Genomic DNA, 20,123 nt, shown 5'->3' on the forward strand with positions numbered 1-20,123 from the left:
CACAGAGTTTAATTTTGACAGGGTCAATCAACAATGTTTCCTTTTGTGGTATCTGTGCCTGAATATCATACCAATAAGCAGTTCTGGGGTGTATCACAGGCCCCCGAAGCTCCAGGGGGCCCCCTCAGCACAGCACTCGGGCTGCTGAGCTCCTGATTGATCTATCAGAATGGGGTTTACTGTACTACAAGAGATCCGTTTTTGTCCATGATTGCCCGTAAGATAGCTCAGTGATGTAACCCAGCCAACCTAGATATCTGCCTTTAAGTAGAAGGTCACAGAGTTTAATTTTGACAGGGTCAATCAACAATGTTTCCTTTTGTGGTATCTGTGCCTGAATATCATACCAATAAGCAGTTCTGGGGTGTATCACAGGCCCCCGCAGCCCCCCACGGTGCGGGGCCCCGAAGCTCCAGGGGGCCCCCTCAGCACAGCACTCGGGCTGCTGAGCTCCTGATTGAGCCCGGAGGGGGCTCCACGTGCCTTGCAGGGAGGCCCCCTCGAGTTTCGTTACGCCAGTAACGCAGTTGCATTCCCTATGCAAAGGCACAAACAAAGGATGGGAATACATTCCATGGCACAATGACTGGTGTCAGCGGCAGCTAGAGGTAGCAACTGTGACTCATACGCTCATACCACTGACTCCGTTCATTTTCTCCTGTGAGATTTTAAATCTCTTAGTTTCATTCTTCTTATATTTTTTTCAACCACATCCTATTGTTGCACCAGGTTGAAAGACTGTCTAATGTCAACTTCTATGATGTCTTTGGGGTGAAGGGCATGTAATATTCCTTACTGTGGTACCATCTAGTGCAGCAGAGCACAAATTCTAACTATCTCAATCTCTACGATTTTTATAGAAAATACCCTCAGTTCCCTAAAGACAAATCCGTTTGTGGAGCCTGCTTTATACCTCTGGTAGCTGTACTCACATGTTTAGCTTTTTTTCCACTCCTTTCAGGGCAAACTTCAACACCCCCAAACTGACTTAAAGTACAACAACCAATATAGCCGGTTCCAGTAAGACACCATAAGCTGCATAAACTATGTTTGCAGAATGCTAGCTCCCATTAGGATAAATATATTCCCCTTAAAAGTAGGTTTCAGTCCAGAAGCATACACTGCCCTTAATGGGAGAGAGTCTCCTTGACAAGAAATGCCTTCATACATTGAAAAAGTAGACTTTGCTCATTGATTCCCACAATTCTTTACTCCTATGGGTGTGAGTTGTGAGATTCTATGGCTGCCCCTCCTGTTTTATCCTCTTTCTCCTTGATGTACTAGACATAAAAGGCAGACTAGACAAGAAATAGTGAGATACAATGCAGTGAAAAAAAAAGAAGGAATGCCACAGAGGTGGCAACCTATCCTGAACTAGGGAAATGTGTGGTAGGGGAAGTGGTAAGTGTAAATAAGGACTTTGATAGAAAAGCAGACATTTGAGGTGAGCAAATTTAGAGTGTCGTTGCTATTGAGGGTGCTCTATACAGGAGCTGCTTTCCACTTAAACTTGAGAACTACCCAGAATTCTCTGCTTCTTATTTTGTATAATTTATTTGGCACTCTAAGCCTGAAAGGGTATTGTTTTGACTTATACTGGGTGCTCCCTTGTGACTGGGCAAAGCTGTACCTCTCCAAAGAGTTCTAATGAGAGCGAAACACGTGACAGGGGTTGCTTTTATTCATTTCAGGTTGGCTTGGTTGGTATTTTACCAATTCAAAGCTATAATATTGTGCCTGTAGTGGTAAAAGGCTTTTGCCATTTTACAGCTCGGCATTGATAGCACCGTGCTAGTCCTATGCTTAAAAACCTTGCAGTAGAAATAGTAAAAGACTTTGCCCCTTTCTATCTCTGCATCGACTTTGATAGAAAAGCAGACATTTGAGGTGAGTGCTGTGTCGCTGGTGTTGAGGGTGCTCCACACAGGAACTGCATTCCACCTAAATATAACTACCCAGAGTTCTCTTATTCTTATTTTTTATATATATATATATATATATATTTATTTATTTTTTATTTTTTTTCATGCTCCTTCCCTCAAACTGCACCAAGGAAACCAAGGTAACAACAGTCAGCTGCTGAAATATTTTGTTATTGATGCAGCTCCTCCCCTGAGAAGGGGTGGGAATCATGAAGCTATCTTACGAGCACTGGAAACAAGATATATTGTGGATCTCGATTGCAAGTCTCCTCTAGGCCTTAATGCTAGCGAAGATTGTTATACCTGTCTTTAATCTCCATGCTACAGTACCACGGCAGCACCTTGGCAAATTAAAGAACTAATAATGAGTTTTAACATAACTTCCCCATTACTGTAAACTCTTGATTAGGGGAAGTACGCAGGTGCTTGCCTCCTTCTTGGCACATTGCAGTGCTTTTTAACATATAACATTTGTTTTTAATGATTTTTTAATATAAGAGTTGGATCTTTTATATTATCTTTCTTGCACTTATTTTGCACACATTTTTGCACACTTGTTACTTGTTGTTAATATTTACAGAGCCACATGGTTTTCAATGTTTACATCTATGGATTATATATGTTGATATAGATTTTACCCACTTGGGTCTTATTGTCCTAGAGCTTCGCCTTAGTTTCTAATCAACTGCATCCATTTTGCACAAACTTGCTTGACATGAATTTATTCTATGATATTTTTTAATACGTTTTACAACATTTTTTGGAGGACCGTCATATTTGCTGTCTTTTATGTAAACATATTTTTGCATGTTTTCTACACCAATATTTATGAGGTTTTTTACATTGTTTCTAAACCCATGTGTAGTATATCGTCTATTTCCTTTCATAATGGTAACTGTGATAACCAATCAGGTAACAGTTTTCCTTGCATTCTGCACTTTAAAAATTGATTGCTCCACCAATAGCATCATGTGATCAAGGTCTCTGGGCAGGCCGAAACGTTATGCTGGCAGGTTGCGAAAAAATGGAATAAAAACAATTTTCACCTGCAACTTTGGGTCAGCTCTCGTTTCCTTCTCCGGCGGCGTCCTTGTACATGGGGGATTGCTGGAGGTCGGGGTTTCGAGTCTGTGGTGTATATATATGTATATATATATATATATATATATATATATATATATATTTTTGCTCCTTCCCTCGAACTGCACCAAGGAAAATCCGCACTCACGGGGGACATTTTCAAAGAAGTTTTATTCTTTTCAAGACCAGCAGCAACAGGCGCGTTTCGGCGAAATCCACGTCTTTATGATATACGCTTGTAGTTTATTGTTTAATATAAGGTCAAAGTCATGACGAAGTACCTTACGAAATTGTGTAATGTGTTTACATACAGTTGTCTCTTGTCTATTTCACACGAGAGCGATGCGAGCCGATAGACGGCATGAGAGTAAACAGAAAGAAAAGGTACCCGCATTACGTAGGGCGTGTATATGTTTGTAAGATACTGTTGACCAAATGTAAATAGTGTTAATAAGCACGAATTACAATTGAAACCTCGATTTGAGCATTGAATTATAACTATGTATATACATGCAGTTCAGGATTAGACTGTTTAAAGATGGCGGAAATGTAAGAGCATAGCCGTTAGTTCTTTCACTGTTTTGATGCAAGCAAGAACGTTCATAAACATGGCGTTTCAGTGGTGCAGGTTACATCGAGAAAGGCATCTCGCCGAAACGTGTCTGTTGCTACTGGTCTTGAAAAGAATACAACTTCTTTGAAAGCGACCCCCGTGAGTGCGGATTTTTCTTGGTGCAGTTTGAGGGAAGGAGCGAAAATCAATTTGTGGTGTCCACAACCCGCAAGTCCGCACCCACCTGCGAGTGCTTCCATTTGCTTTTGTGGAATTGGAGCGAATATATATATATATATATATATATATATATATATATATACACACACACACACACACATATATATATACACACAAATGTGCAGAATGTAATATGCTCTTAATTACCATTGTCGAGTGAAGGTAAGGGACCATGACTCATGAGAGGTGAAGCTTCAAATAAGTTATGGTGAACCCCCTTGACACATCAATATTAATAAAAAGCAAATTATACTCTGCACTTCTGCATATATTTTTTACGACATGTCATTTTTTCATGTTTACTTCTAACAAAAGGTTTTTAACCAAAACCAGAATGCAAATAGTTAAATGTGTGCATCAAAATAAAATCACAAGGATGTGTGACTAATAAAGAGTTCTTTCCCTGCATATGGTTATTCTTACAAGCAAAGTGTGAGGCAGCTAAACATGCATTTCTCAAGTCAATTCTGCTGTACTGTGGTAATAACCCTGAATGTGACCTTTTCACTGTAATAATAAAGGTGTGAATGTGTCATTATTAGTGCAGTTACTCTACATGTTTTTATTGTGCTACGTTTATTTTCCCTGCAATGGTTGCCGATTGGAAATAGAAATGGTCAATTTATTGTGTATTGAAGGTTGAAAAGCATAAAATAACATGAGTTTCCTCTGTCCTTAAAGAACAGGCAGACCCTGTTGGTGCCCTCGCGTGGGAGGTTGACACACATTAGCAAACGGCTTCTTTAAAGGGAGACTACAGCAGTAGCATATGTGTGTGGATGGGGTGCATCTTATTACTGCCTGCCCCCCTCAATAGCCATACAAATCAAAGGTGACCATTTTCCCTGTGTTTGACAGGTTCACGCAGGGCGCTTTACCCCACAGGGACACATTACAGGGTAACCTCTGGCCGTACACCGCGCCCGCATCCCCCGCCGGTGACATACCGCTCCAATTAGCCCTCAAGGCGGAAGGATCCGGGAGGCCGCGCACTCACCTCGGCTCAGCCCGTCAGGCCCCCGGAGGATCCGGCACTCTTCTATCTGGCCGAACGGCGAGAACATCACCCTGATGTCGTTCTCGTTGCATTTCTTCGAAACCATGCCGATGAACAATTTTCTGTCTTCCACGGCTAGAAGATAAAAAAAAATAATAATGAATGAATGAGCAAAGGCCATTTCATCTCCTTTCCCTGTGATCAACGCTTCATTACCACATCAAACCGCGCGAGCCGCGGAGACAGGTCCCAAGGCAAGCATTTTACACGTACAGACCCGGCATTTCTTACGTCCTATGGTCTGTGCTGTTACTCATAAAACGGCATATATTTTTTTCTTTTAAAGTGAGAACACGTGATAATGTGACACTTTGAAGAACAAAGCAATAGAATTTAAAAAAAAAAAAAGATTCTTCGAGGTGATACAAAGATATTTTTTAACTCGAATTGATTCTCAGCAGGCTAAAAAAAAAGTTTCTCGATTGAACAATCAAGGTGGGGAAGAAACACGTATTTAAAGGGGCTACCCAGAGACTAAATCTAATCTGTAGATGAACCTTCTGATTAAAGCGGTTCTCCATTTTACATTTCAAACAGCTTTAAAGGAAAGATCACAACAAGCAGCAGCATCGCGGTCAATGCCTTTCTTATGAAAGCTCCACAGGATTTCAGCAACCATCTTGCTACTTTAAAAAAATCTAGTTATTACGGGAGAGTAGAATATATAGTAAGTCAGGGCGGTGGGGCATCTTTCCACTATTTGCTCTTAAACTCTGATTTAAGATGACATAATTTGCAGATAGTGTGCATTGTGCATATGAATTGGTACTCTAATAAACTAATCCTAGAAATCCTCGGCACTTTATTAATTTTTTAATTCTTCCTTCACCACACAACGACCTGCGAAAGTATTTTTGGAATTAAATAAAGCTTTTATTACGGTGGACAATAACATTGGGAGGAGAATAAAAACTATTATGCAGTTCATATGTCCCGATGATTTTTGTAGGCTTACAGCTTTTCAGTGTTTCTTTAAATCTAGAACGGTGGCAACACACAACAGGCATGAAGCTGCGATGGAATCAAGATGAGAAGGGAGAAGAAAGGGTAATGAATTAAAAATAAGGAAGGGAGGAGAGATGGTAGAGCACATGCCGCCAGACATTTGGGTATTTTATGCAGAATACTATCTCCAGCATGCACATAAGCACCTTTTCAATGTCCTACCAGAGTTTGGTGGCTCTGGGGAATGTGAGGGCTAAGAACATGAAAGATGCATGACTTTCAGAACATTTCCTTTCCAGCTTCTATCACACATACATCGTATTCTCAAACTCTCAAGCCAAATGGTTAAAGCACCCAGAAGCTACATGTATGACATATACCTAATGGGCTTCACCTGACTATGGGGCTCATTACGATCGTGGTGAATCCGCTACCGGCAGCCTGCCAGTGGCGGATTCCCTTCCAAATTGCAACCATACACCGTCTGCCAAATTATGATGGCAGGCGGTTTGCTGGCGGACGGGAAATCCGTCCACAGGCAAACGTTCAGATTGCCTGGCGGACCCGCAAATCATACCTAGAATGGTGGCGCTGCCCAACAGGCACCGTTCACCATATTAGGATGCTTTATCTCCGCAAGCCTTGAATGGTGGTTCACCTGGAGATTGACTTCGAGGGGCCATTGCTGGCCCCCCTTCAGATGGGGCACTTCCCTACTGCACTTGGGGTGACCCTCTACATTTCCCTGCACTGCACTTGGGGGGCACCTATGGTGCCCCTCTACATTTCCCTGCACTATGTGGCAGGCACCGAATGGTGCCTGCCACATAGTGCAGGGAAATGCAAACCCTGCATTTTTACCATTGCGGCCGGTGCTGTAGCCTGCAGCACCCACTGTAATGGACTCAAGTCCATCCGCCATCATGATGAGCCCTTATGTCTCGAATTCAGTCTGTTTCCAGCTGAATAATATTTTAAATTTGCAGGTTCCCCTCTGTCTTTTTATTAAACTCTATGTTGTTTCAAGACAATCCCTGCTGTTGGATAAGGTGCAATGCCGGTCTCCTGGACCTTACTGGCCCTAACCTTCGCAAAACACTGTGTAAGGCTGACGGGTTGACCCTCCACTACTATTCTGTTTCATGTTTCCACCACACTTGTATTGCTCCTGATTTCTATCCCCATCTCTCTTCCATGTGGTTCACAGGACTTTATTCCATGGTCTCATGGTTTTGAGAGCCAAGAATACAACATTTATGATAAACACTAACAAAGACATAATGAATACACCACATAACAACAATTTTATGAACATTAAACCACCACCAAAGACGAAATCCTCACTCATTAGAGAAAGCTGGCCTCACTAACTTAACAATCAACATCCTTGTGGTTCTTGGATGTAGCTGCTGATCCAGGTGTGTGACAAAACTGCTCATAACAGCTCTATAGGCTATCAACCGCTGACCAGATTAAAACGTGTATGGTGCAAAATATTTTAATATTGATTCTTGGCTCCACTTGGAGTCAGTGGGGTGCTTGCACGACTAGTGTTGTGTGGTTGTTTTTACCACAGATTCAGCTGCATTCTGGGCTCTTGATTTGCAGTCTTTTGCAGTAGTTAATTGCGCAGGCAACAAGGCCCTTCTAAGTACCACTAATTGGTGGGATTAAAGAAGGAGGTGAAGATTTCTCAGGGCATGAATATCTGAAAGTAGATACCCAGCAATAATGTGTGGATCAAATCCGGGGTTCCTGTCAACGTGGGTATCTCAGCATCTGCAGGGCAGTCAAATGGGAGTATCTAACCCAATTTGGGCAAAGGAAGCTCTTTCATGGAGCTGTTGACATGGTCTCTAAACCTGCTGCATATTGTTTGAAAGCCCTTTCATTTGATGTGAGTTTGAGTGAAAACTGTGCCAATTGGGGAGGGTATGTAAATATTGAAGAGCAGTTGTGACAGGGAAAACCACTGAAGTTCTCTACATGGCACTCTCTGAGTAGTTCATTAAACTGGGAAGAAGATCTTCAATCCCTCACCTGTGACCCAGAATGGTCGGCAGAATATGCAGGATGAGGGGGGTCACCTAAGGGGCAAATCTTTTAACTATAACTCACAACATCACCACATTGATAACTACTAAAATGGGGCCAAACTAGTGCCAAAATTGAGATACACAACTTCAGGGGGAAACTAGGTGAAGCAACATTTTGGAGCGATGGTGCACTTAATTACTATCAGGAATCACACATTTATTTATTTCATTCATTTGCACACAAAATGTGCAAATGTATAAGTCAGATAGTGGTCACCCTTCTGTCTTTTTGCAACGGCACAAGCTATTCAATTTAGTTTGACCTGTAGTGCAGTGATACATTACGGTAAAATCATTCACTGATTGAGAACCCAAAGACATATGCCACTCTTGTTTCACAAATACGAGAAACTAACACAGACGTTTCAATTTTGGAACCAGGTCCTGAGGATTTATGGCCACAAGCAGAAGGTGGCATGGATGAATGAAGGAAGGAGGGCTGAACCTGCATTACTCAGACTTCAGCTGTAAATGCCTCTCGGCGACTCTGAACTCAGAGCCTGGAATTAAAATGAGATATCCGAGCAGTGAACGCTGGAGTATGCCAAGGATACCAGTAGTAGCTGGGCTGAAGTGGTGGCAGTCTCTTCAGGCCCGCTCCCACATCGCCAAACTCCACCACCGATTTCCCACCGGATTACAAGTTGTAATCCGGACAAGCGGTCATAATCAGGCCCGTAGTACTTACACTGCCTTGGATGCAGAGTCAGTAAATATGATGCCCCATTCACTCCAGGGCTTTTCAGCTGAGCCGGACAACAAGCAGCATGCAAATGATGTGCTAGTCTTTTCTTCTATGATGAAGGTACCTTATAGTGTGAGAGCATGGCTGATCACTTTCAGCCATGACTAATATGGTTGGGATAAGAATTGGCCACAAGGAGGTGAATGTTTTTTCTACTCATCTAAACCAATAAGCCTTTAGGCCCCCAAGTCAAGTGTCAGTTTGGGGACTGAACCGTTAACGATCAAATGATGACTTAATCAGAATCTGTCAACAATACAGGTGTTCTCACCCATCCTGATAGGTGTAACAAACATGTGCCTCTTCATCACAGCTTTATTATAATGATCCTAGTACTTAACCAATACACTTTGCACATCATTTTGAGGGTGCCAGTGAATGAGAACAGTGCATAAAGTCATCTACATGGAACCAATATTGAAATCCAATCAATACTTCTCTGCAAGCTCAGTGGACACTTTCGGCCTCTAGAGACACGAGGCTTGGCAGAAAACGAAGACTGAGAGGCACAGCCTATCTTTTCATGGTCCTGGCTAGTCTTGCCACACAGTATGCGCAAAGTGTGTTGCTCTGTACGTTCCGTTGACAGTTTCTTACATTTGTGTTCTTTATTTTCTTTACTGTTCTGCCGCCACTCTTCTGTACATGATTGTTCTGTAGTTTCACTCGGTGAATTCGTATTTAGCAATATTGACACTACAGCACCATTAATTGTGAGATGGTGAGTTCTGGTTCCGTCTTTCCGAAGGCTCCTCCAGTGGCGGCTGGTGACATTCAAATGTGGTGGGCGTAAAACAATGGACCTACTGCAATGTTGCGAGCGAGCGAGCGCAAACGACCTACAGGGGGGACGGGGGTGTCTCCCCGTGATCGTTTTGAAAAAGAGTGGGCAAATGGTGCATTTTCAACCAAATTTGCGATAGCAGGAAGGTTAATAAAGCAATTGTGAATCTTTTCTAACAAAGACCGTGAATGGCTCAGCTCTGGTCGAGCTCTTCCTTTTGTTTGTTAACTTATAATGTCATACATTCCCAGTACCATCACTATCTTTTGTCTCCATCTATTCACCTTTCTTGCCATCCGTCCATCCATCCATCTTTCTCTTCATCACCCATCCATCTTTTCATCTTTCCTTTTCTATCATCCGTCCTTCCTTCTATCACTCCTTTTCTCCCAGATCTCGGCTCCGGACCATTGAACCTGCCTAGTTATGCTGTCAACTATGTAAAATAAATATTTTGAACCAGAAATCCGCTAGGGCACAACACAGCGACTACCCAAAATGCACAACATGCCAGACTGGGTGTCAAGTTCAGGTACAATTTAACACCCACACAGCAGTTTTTAAAGCTGTGGTGACCATTTAAAAATGCAGTAACGTTTTGACATCAGCAATAAGTCTGCATTTAGTAAGTCTGGTCTCGTAGTGCACAGTGGCGAGTACAGAAAGGCGCGGGTGTGTGTGTGCACAGACGTGTAGGCCTATGCGCTATTACAATGCAGCGTAGAACTCAGCAAGTCTTCATTAACAACCACTTTTCCAGATGCTTGAATAATAATAAAAACAAACGTTTCTCAATCACTTTTTTTCTTTTCTTTTCATTCCAAACTAATTAACCCACTCATTGCCAGGGAAGTACAAGTTTTCTGTATGTGATCTCTTTGTGTTTTGTGCGTCTGGCTAGGTTTTCATCTCAGGGATTCCCTTTATGGTGAAAGAAATCCATACCCCCCCCCCCCTCGCTAATTTGCTGATCCCACTACAAGGGAATAGTTATCCGTCAGCTTCCTCCCTCCTCCACCCCCAGCAAACACCCTCACACCCAGGGAAGAGAGGCGCATGGGAAAATCACGTTGTATTCATTTATGATTAGGCTGACAGTATTTTTCTATTCAGAGCTGGGTCTTTCATGTTTACCAGTGTAACCGCCACACGCCAACCACTAAAACAGAAGGCCAACTCACACATGGTTACTGAAATCACAGTTCAGCGTACGCCCACTTCCCCAGACTGTCCTTATGTAGAAGTTGGCTTCCCTTTTATTATATTTTTCAACCCATCAGACGTTTTTCTTAACAAATCATCAACTCACCCCAAAGTCTCATAACGACTTTGTTTATGGATTTTTAGTGGCTTGTTTTCAATGGACAACACCTTTTTTTCGTTTAATGCATTTAATATTCAGATTTAATTTTTATCCCAGACACCCAATTTCTGCCTATCCGAATCCACCAGTGTCCCACAGGCTTACCATATATTTTAGACCACAGGACCAAGCCACATTTTTTATGTGTTGCAGGTGGACATAAAAGGCATTCCTGCCGTGTTAATCCGCCTCCGTCTCCACAACTAGAGGGGTCCGTTTGCACATTTCTGTTACCAGGGACCTATCTGTGGGAACAGATTTGGATATCACTATGGTGTATGCTGCTCCCTGTCAGGTGCATAAAATCAAACAAATCGGTCGAACAGTCACTTGGCATCTCGCAGTAGCCAAGCATTTGTTTTATCTGCAGCTTCCAGTGGTAATTCCATTCCCCTTCGTACCTCTCTGCGGTCCCCTTCGTTCCCGTGACCACAACATCGCTTTGAAGCTTCCGCCTGGGAGTTCAGGCGCTGTAAAGAATGTCGTTTGAAAGAATACACTTCAGAATCCTGTGCGATCATGGCTAAAACCAGTGAGACCAATTGGCAGGTGTTCAATTCTCTACTTCCCTGAAAAAGATTTCACGTGAACCCCTGATGACAAGTCCCTTCTTCTGGATCTATGGTTTGTTATGTCATTCCGGGAGGCCCGGAGTCTCGTCATCAGAGAGGAAGGGCAAGGCATTCACACATTTGCAAATTCCAAATGCCAAGTTGTATGCGAGGCATGCCACATAATCAGGCTTTGAGGCTCAGGCCGACCACGAGGTCACTAGGTCTCGCAATTGCAGCCGCCATGACGGGCGGGGGCGAGTGGAAATGGGAACGCCACGGGAGGGACGCAGGAGGGGTTTAATACATTTAAAAAAAAAAAAAAAAACGTACTGTCCCGCACGTCAGCGCCATCTCAGATGGGTCCCGACTCCTGCCGTCCTGCATTTTCCAATTCTATTTCCTCCAGCACCAGGTCTCATCGTCATCACAGGCAGCCTCCCTCTCCCCCACCATCAATCACAACGCTGCAATGGTAGCGTTGTGATTGGTGAGGCGCAGCGGAGCGCACCCCACCCGGGCCATTTTCTCTATGTAGGCTGCTGCCTACATAGAGAACAAGCATTTGCAATGCAATAGGTCTCGCATTTACGCAAGTTTAAGCTATTGGCATTGTAAATGACGATGTGCTTTATATATGTTTTAAAGATCAAAACATAAATAAAAAGCATTGTAATTTACAATGCCAATAGCTTAAACTTGCGTAAATGCGAGACCTATTGCAATGGGTGTGGCCGGGGGCAAGAAGGCAAGGACAGCTGGGGGATGTGGGGGTAGGGAGAAGGCACAGACAACGAGAGGAAGGGCAGGGGTGAACAAGGCACGACATCGGGAAGTGGGGGGTAGAGATGGCACCAAAGCACGTCGTCTGCGACAATAAAATAAAGTGCGAGGCACAGAAATGCGGCAATGAATTGTGCACACAAAAGTGTGGCTTACATGAGAGTCACTGCAAGAAAAGGGAGAAAGGATCTGTGTGATCCACTTCAAAGCACCAACATACTGACATATTTTGGGATTCGAAAGGCGGTCACTAGGTTGGTGATGTCACGATTCATGCGGCAAACATTTAGAAATGGTTTATTAGATAAGATTCACGAGAGTGGTTTTCCACATTTCGGGTCTTCTGCTAGAACCACTACAACCTTCCGGGATCTGTGGGTCGGTATGAGCTATGGTCAGGGTTACAGAAATTATGCGATTTGGCAGCCACAGCGTTTTCTAAATAATTATGGATGTCACAGTTGTCTCATAATCCATCATCAGGCACGTAATCTGCCGAATTTAGCAAAAATATGTTAAAGGTAAAACGGATCACATTTTACTAACAAGTCTTCCCTATGAAAATAATGCCACCCTCTGGGGCAGATCCGGAGCGCCCTCTGTAGGGCGCCTCCGTCACCACTTCCCTAGACAGAGCATGCAAAGTCGTTCAGCTGTCCTCTGCCTTGTGCATGAATGGAACATAGAATCACGGAGATGAAAAGAAACACGGAGGAGTGAAAAATAGAGGAAACCAATTGAAAAAAGAAAGAAATTATTCGTGATCTGAAGGAACGGCGAGAAAGAAGAGAAGGGAAATACTGTAAAATAAAAAAGAAGAAAAGAAAACGGAGGAAAGAAAAGAAAGAGTCGCTCAGTGATGCCCGGCCTCTCGGCGCCTTTTCGGTTATTTTCTCCTTTTGCCACTGTCCCCGCCACCTTATTAATGGGCTTCAGCTAGTACAGCACCTCGTGTGTGTGTGTGTAGGGGGAGGGGTTACCCCACTTACCGGCTGAGAGGCAGCAGAGGAGGCAGAGTCCGACCAGGAGCCCCCGGTCCATCCTCGGCTCCGGGTCCGGATGCCCCCAGGGACGGGACCGAGAGGCCAAGAGCACTGGAGGAGTCACCCGGCTGGGGGTGCGGGCAGTGAACGCCGGGGCGCACTCTGGAAATCAGAGGGCAGTTTAAAAAAAATCAGGGGTGCAGAACGCGGGGGCACTTTTAAAATCAGGGGCTGGTTGTTGAAATCAGTGGGGTAGCAGTGGACTGGGGTTCTCAATACCCCCTGGGGGCAATCAGAATTAATGGGTTCAGTCTTTCGAGTTGGGGGGGCAGTATCGATGTCAGCGAGGATTTCGGGGCGCAGTCAGTGGAGCCCAGAGCGCTTGTGTCTCGGGGAGCAGCCGGGCACAGAGTTATACCCTTGCCCCCTTAGAGGAGCGACCCCCTCTTCACACCAATCACCAGGGCAGGGGGCGGCACGCACAAGGTGCCGCCTCGGCTGAGGTTTCGTTTCTGCTCTCAGCTTAGGTTTCGTTTCCCGAGTTTCAGTAGAAAATCCGGGAAATCCGCCAAAATGCATTACAGGCTCTTCAAAGAGGAAGACCCATCCGTCAACATCCACAATACAATTAGGGGCGGGTGGAGGCACTGAGCAAGCACTTTATTTATTTATTTATGCGTTTTTATACAGCGCGGACTTTACCCGAAGGTGTCAGAGCGCTTCACAATAGGAACAGAACTGATAGTTACATGAGAACATTACAAGTGAACAAATTACAAAAGCAAATGTTACATTACATGAGGCAAAAGTGACAATCGTGAGCAAACAAAATACAAGAGGAGCAAACGCTGAATTACAGGAGGAGATGAGAGAACAATCACCGCCGCAGCCCGGAGGAAAACACCGGAAGCAGATGTCCTGCCCGCCGCCTGGATGTGGGCGGGGCCGGGAAGAGGTGTGTCCGCTCCCACTGCCTTGCGGAAGCTTTGCCTGTTGTGACCGGAGATGCCGTGCCAGCCATGGCGGGGGGGGGGGGCCCCGTGCAGAAGAGGGAGCCCCCGCTGGAGAAGGCGAGACCGGCCCGCCGCCGAGCGCCAGCCGACCCGGTGAGTCCCGAATACAGAGGAGGGGCGTGAGGCCTCATGTATGCGGCGGGGGGGGTGGTGGTGTCTCTGTATGTGTGTGTGCGTGCGTGTGTGTAGGTGCGCTCCTGCGTGGGTGCGGCGGGGCGCGTCTGTGTGTGTGTGTGGGCCTTCCTGCCTGCGTGTGCATGTGTGTGTCCGTGGCAGGGGATGTGCACGGCGCCGGCTGGGCGTGCTCGCTCACTAGGTCTAATCTCGGCCTGCAAAAGCGCGTGGCACTTTGCTGTCCACATTCCCCCAAAAGTAACAGCATTAGTTGTCTCGCCCTAGACAGCAAAGCTTTGCTTTCGTCTAGGCGAGACCTAAAAAGGGAGAGTGGGCGGTTCAGCTGAGGGCAGGGTGGGGAGTGGCTTGCCCACTGTTGTGGGTATTGACTGCTTGGTCGCCCTTTTTGACTGCTTGGTCGGCCCCAGGGTCGACCAAACAGTCAGTACGCACAACAGTGGGCAAGCCACTCCTCACCCTTCCCTCAGCTGGACCACCCACCCGCCCGTCCCCAACCAGGCACTTCTGCTCTCTCGCAGTGCGAGAAGCAGAAACATAAAATGGTAGTTTTTACCATTTATGTTTCGGCCTTCTCGCATTGCGAGAAAGCAGTGGGGCGACGCCCCCATGCCCCAATGGGGGAGCCGCCACTGAGCTCCTCTCTCTCACTTCCACCGGGATACAGAGTACAAGCATGTAGTAAAGTTGGGTGAATTAAGCAAGCACTGTTGCTACAGGCACCATGCAGGAATGTGGACATGCAATTGATGTCACAAAGGACCTGCGCCCATTTGGAAAGGAAATTGTAATTGAGAAGCAGGCTATTGCAATGCCACATTAGGTGGTTTAGGACAGTTGGCATAGGAACCCATGGATAGTGGAGACAGATGTCATGTGGAGCACACAGACAATTGGCACTGGCATCACACAGTCATTAAGGCATTTGTCACTGATGCCACAGGTCCTATGCAGGCATTTGATATAGAGGTCACAGATGACATGCAGATGGTTGCCACTGATGCCACAGATGATATGCAAGCAGCTGACACTTGTGTCACATGTTCAATGACTGTATTTGATGTCAAATGAGTAAAGATGTCAGAGAGTCATCAGACTGCTAGCACTGATGCCTCAAATGAATAATGTCACAGGGTTACCCCATGGGCACGTGACACTGCAGTGAAGGGGGCATGAAGGCCTCTGGCACTGATTTCACAAGCAAGACTACGAGTATTCACTTATGCTATCAGGAAGAAAGCTGAGAGGATTTTGAGCGTTCCAGGAATTTTTTTTATTTGCTCTCTGGACCACTAGCATTTTAATCCTTATGTTTTGTTGCTTGCGTAACGGCTAGTGTCTTACCTAGCATATGAAAGCGCCAGCCGGTATACAAGGAGGTGATGGATGATTTAACATTTTTGTCTTTCAAAATTAGCCTTTCATTGGTGTTCTCAATTTGATAGGGAATTTGTGCATTATATGATTTGCCCAGAGGCATAATTTTAAATAGCGCCATGAATTCTACGTAGTTCAGCAACACTACAGAACCATTGTGCAAAAAATCACACATTACTCATTGGCCAAACCACCACCAATGAGATCTCTTCTGCATAGAATAAAAATGAATCGTCAGTGATCATGCAGGATCTGACCTCAAGAGAGATCTGAAGGGATCAGGTTTTAAACGTTTGATCAACTATGTACTTATGGTCAATTGTTGACCAAAAACATCTTCAGTCTGCTTGATCTGTGCCAATAATCCCCCTGCATGCCGCAGAGAACCCTCTCAGAAGCAGCACAGCAGCCAAGAGCTTAGATCATTTCCAGCCTTCTAATCCTTTTGATTAGTCATGAGGCCCATGACACAGGTGACAAAGCCGACACTCTTTGCTGCCACCTGTGGGTTACAGTTTGCAATAGCATGCAACGTCAGTGCGCATGTTGGATGGCCCAGTTGATTTTGGGTAATGGATCAGGCGTGCACCCAATCCAAATATGGAGATCATGTGTCTGTTCCTCCAGATATGGCGAGGAATAACTCAGATTTCTAAGAGCAACACACACAGACTCACACACAGGGTTGCCATTAATTTGCCAAGAGTAAAAGTAATCCAGTTTCAAAACTCGATTTTCTATTTCTTGAAAAGCTTATTATACAGTAGAGTCGCTGCTCATGATGTGAACCCGTCTGCTCTTTAAATGGCATGCAAATCCAATTCATTGTTAATGAGCAGCCAGCCCTGTTTTTTTTCCTCAAGTAAAACCATGCAGCAAGCTTTGCTACCGAGAAACTGCAGTGCAGGGTTTTCTTTCTATTGTTGTGCAAATTATTCCAGCTAATGAAGACATGCCTTCATACCAGCACCCAGGCATTTTTTTTTTTAAAAAGCAGAAGGTAAAATAACAATATTACAGCCTTTGCACATAAACAAGTGAATGTGAATAGAAAAAAGTCAGTCAAAAAATACAAGCGATAGTTCCCAGTAATAAGCATTTCAATGATATAATCTGAATACGTGCCTTCGGGAATAGATATCAAGCAGCCGAAAGAAGTGTTTCACCCTCTGCCAAGGTCTGTTTTTTCTGATATATATTTGCTTCAAGTAGAAATGAAAATAGGAACGAACAAGCATTGGCAAAGCAAATACATCTGGTGTCGGGTGACAGCATTTTGACTTTGTTGATGCACGTTTTATCATATTTAAAAATAAATATTGTTGGGGAAGCTTAGGCCCCGCTCATATATAAAAGAAAAAACATTAACTAAAAGCAAAAAAATATTTTCTCGTTTTAAAAGGCATGCATTGCTGCCATAGTAGTTTCAGGCACTGAAATGTAATACTTTGTATGCAGATGTGCTCATGATGACAAAGAAGAATGCAGTCTCACACAGTTAAGTTAGACAATGGCTGGAGTAGGCTGACCCAGTTCCCTATGCTATATGCCGTAGTGGGTGAAAATATATGTGAATGACAACAAGAGAACAATGATTTAGAGGGCTGGCTGCGAGCCCTATAAGCATGTCATATGTGCAATTTTAGCAAAATCAAATGGTCTTGGCTAATGCCAGACCTTAAAACGGTCCTTTATCGCAATGTCCTTCTAGCTGGCCAGCGTTGCGAACCCATAGTACTTATTCTGTAGCTCAGGGATGAAGAAGATCTTTTCACCTGTCTTTCTCTTTCTAAGCGATAGCGTTGTGGCTGATGAAGTGTAGTACCTTTTTCGATGATTGATGGCGGTGGTTGCAAAAACACTAATCCTGTTTCTATGGCACATAGTTGTAGGTGCTGTTGTGGTCCTTTTTATTTTGATGGTAGAGGTCTGCGGCACTGAGCTCATTGTTCTATATATACAAATCTTTTTGCGAGTGAAGGAACACTTGTTCAAAGAAGTTTTACACATGATTATTGTTTTTTTCATTTCCATGCTGTAAGTTCTTTAAATCTATTTCAGGTGGTCATGTCTGCGTGTTATTTTTTTTTTGTCTTTTGTGGGGTACTGCTCAGCGATGTGGTGCTGACACTGCCAGTTCTTTTGCCATGTGTAGGCGCACTGGATTCTGGTGTCAGTTGCGGTATTGAAAAAGTTCATCATTGTTGGCACTCGTGATATATATTTTTTTTATTCTGGAGAGGCCTGCTACTTCAATTTCTATGGATCATGCCTCTGGGTGCTGGTACCTTGTTTAGTACGGATATAGTTTTGACACCAGTAATATTATTATAGCTCATGCCTGCGAATGTTCAATATCTTCTTTCTACACCCATGACAGCAAATTCACTTCATGTGCTATTATTTTGAATTTTGTTTCTGAGGGTTGTGGTAATGGTGCTACTTTTTCCTCCACAGTGAAGGACTGAGAGAAGTCAGTCGATGAGGAGGCATGCTACTAGAATATTTCTGTTACAATAGAGTCTGACATATATAGTGTCATAAATGTCACCTATGAAAATATTGCCCAATCCAGTGGTTAATTTGAGTCGGTGGTTCCTGGTGCTCGGCACCGGCACATAATTGTCAACATCAGAACTTATTACAGTCTGCTACATGGTGGCACTATTTATCTAATTTAGAGATGAGCACAACAACAGTTGTTTACAAATTTAATATATATTAAAAATGACTAATACCTGCTACCCAAGCTATTCTTATAGTTTTGGTGACCTGGCAGAGTCTGAATTCTCACACTTGGAGTGTGATGGTTAGTAGTTGTGTTGGTACTGTCTCTGGCAGCACTGGTAGGGGCACTAGGTGGTGCTACCTGCAGTAACCTCATGACGAGAACCCGGTCACTTATCTTTTTTACAAATAAGTACTGGCCCAATTGGAATTAATAATAGAAAATCGTCACATAATGGAATATTTTTACAAGTGAAATTTCTGATGGAATACACTCAACAGATGGTATTTCTGCATGCAGTATTCTGACATACCTATGATAGGGCGATACCAAGTAAGAAAATAAGACCATGAAGTGGTACCGGTTGAAGTGGGACATGAAACTCGGGAGTCAAGAAGTTGAAGTGTGCTTTTCAGGTAGTTACAGCCACGTGCTGAGCTACAGTTTGCAGACACTTCGATTGCACAATCACATTTGCCTGCTCCATCAGCACATAACATGTAGACCCATTAAAGGGGTTCCTACTTCCTCGATTGCACAATCACATTTGCCTCCTCCATCAGCACATTACATCTAGACCCCTTTAAAAGGGTTCCCACTTCCCTATCAACATCCTCAAACTGCACGCAGCCTGTAGACTATAAGCCATGAATAAAATAGTAGTCACAAGACCTGGAGATGGAGTTGAGAGGCTTTGGATAATGTATCTAGTGTTGAGCAAGTTGTGGGACTCAAAGATGCAAAGGGATACACCCACATACACACGTAAAAAAGTGTATGCTTTTATAGGCTGAAGGCTTTGTGCAGTGGACAAAATAAATTCCAGGTGCTCTGTGAAACAATCTGATGAATAGCAGGGAACATCAGAAATTCACAACCGAAGACTATATGGGATGAATTAATTCTGCTTTCCACAGCATTGACTATCTATAGAATGAGCAACAAAGTAGGTCAGTGGACTGCAGAAATCTGTATGCCTAACTTCAAGAATATAGGCTTGAGTCCCGGTAAGCCCGTCCACACCTTCTCATATTTCAAAATTAGAGAAATAAGTATTGTGTAATAGGGTAACTGGGACACCTTTTATTACAGTGCTTTGCAACTCGGGTGATGAAGTGCTACATAAATAACTGTGAACTATTATTGTTATTAATCTTACACCCTGTCACAAAACTTCAGATCATTTTCCGACACAAGGTTGAAAAGGTTTACTACAAGAAATAAACATTGGGAGGTCACACAGTCAGTGTCTGAACCGATAATTTGAAATGTAACAGAACTGCCATTTAGTTCCACAAGAGATAAACAAAAGGAATCAAAACACCTAAAAATCCACCACAAAATAGTGACCTTTCAAAATGATTGAATGCTGTAGAGTTTAGATATTATGTTAATGCAAATCTCAAACCCAAGGCCAATGCCAGGAAGTGTCGTCTTCTCACTTAGCATGGAGCGCTGAAAGAACACGGTTTCGAAAGTAGACTATTTAAGTACAGTGGTGTCATTACACTTGGTTATTTTTAAGAACAAACACTACATCTGCACATCTAATGAGTCACACCGCGACGCTTTTTGCTGTCTGGGTGTTCTAAACAACATCACATGCACGCGTACTCTTTCTGCATAACATAAGTTGTTGATTCGTATTTTTTGTGTGGATAGTACATTTACATTACCAAACGCTTCACAGAGTGGTGACCAAAGGACTAGAGCTAAAGAATAAGTAATTTCCAAATGGCCACAGGAGACATGATACCAATGTTTTATGTAG

The 20,123-nt window shown here is 43.8% G+C and overlaps 1 protein-coding gene across 24 annotated transcripts in view; it reads right to left on the minus strand.

Moving 5' to 3' along the window:
* CELF2 (CUGBP Elav-like family member 2) overlaps positions 1-20,123 on the minus strand; it is a 1,322,506-nt gene that overhangs the window by 214,162 nt on the left and 1,088,221 nt on the right. For all 24 annotated transcript variants that reach the window (XM_078676914.1, XM_078676806.1, XM_078676874.1 and 21 more), the window contains one exon: positions 4,793-4,927. In XM_078676914.1, the coding sequence (XP_078533040.1) occupies positions 4,793-4,927 (135 nt within the window). The remainder of the gene's footprint in view (positions 1-4,792; positions 4,928-20,123) is intronic.

This window comes from Lissotriton helveticus, chromosome 1_1, assembly GCF_964261635.1.
Source record: "Lissotriton helveticus chromosome 1_1, aLisHel1.1, whole genome shotgun sequence".
Lineage (NCBI taxonomy): Eukaryota > Metazoa > Chordata > Amphibia > Caudata > Salamandridae > Lissotriton > Lissotriton helveticus.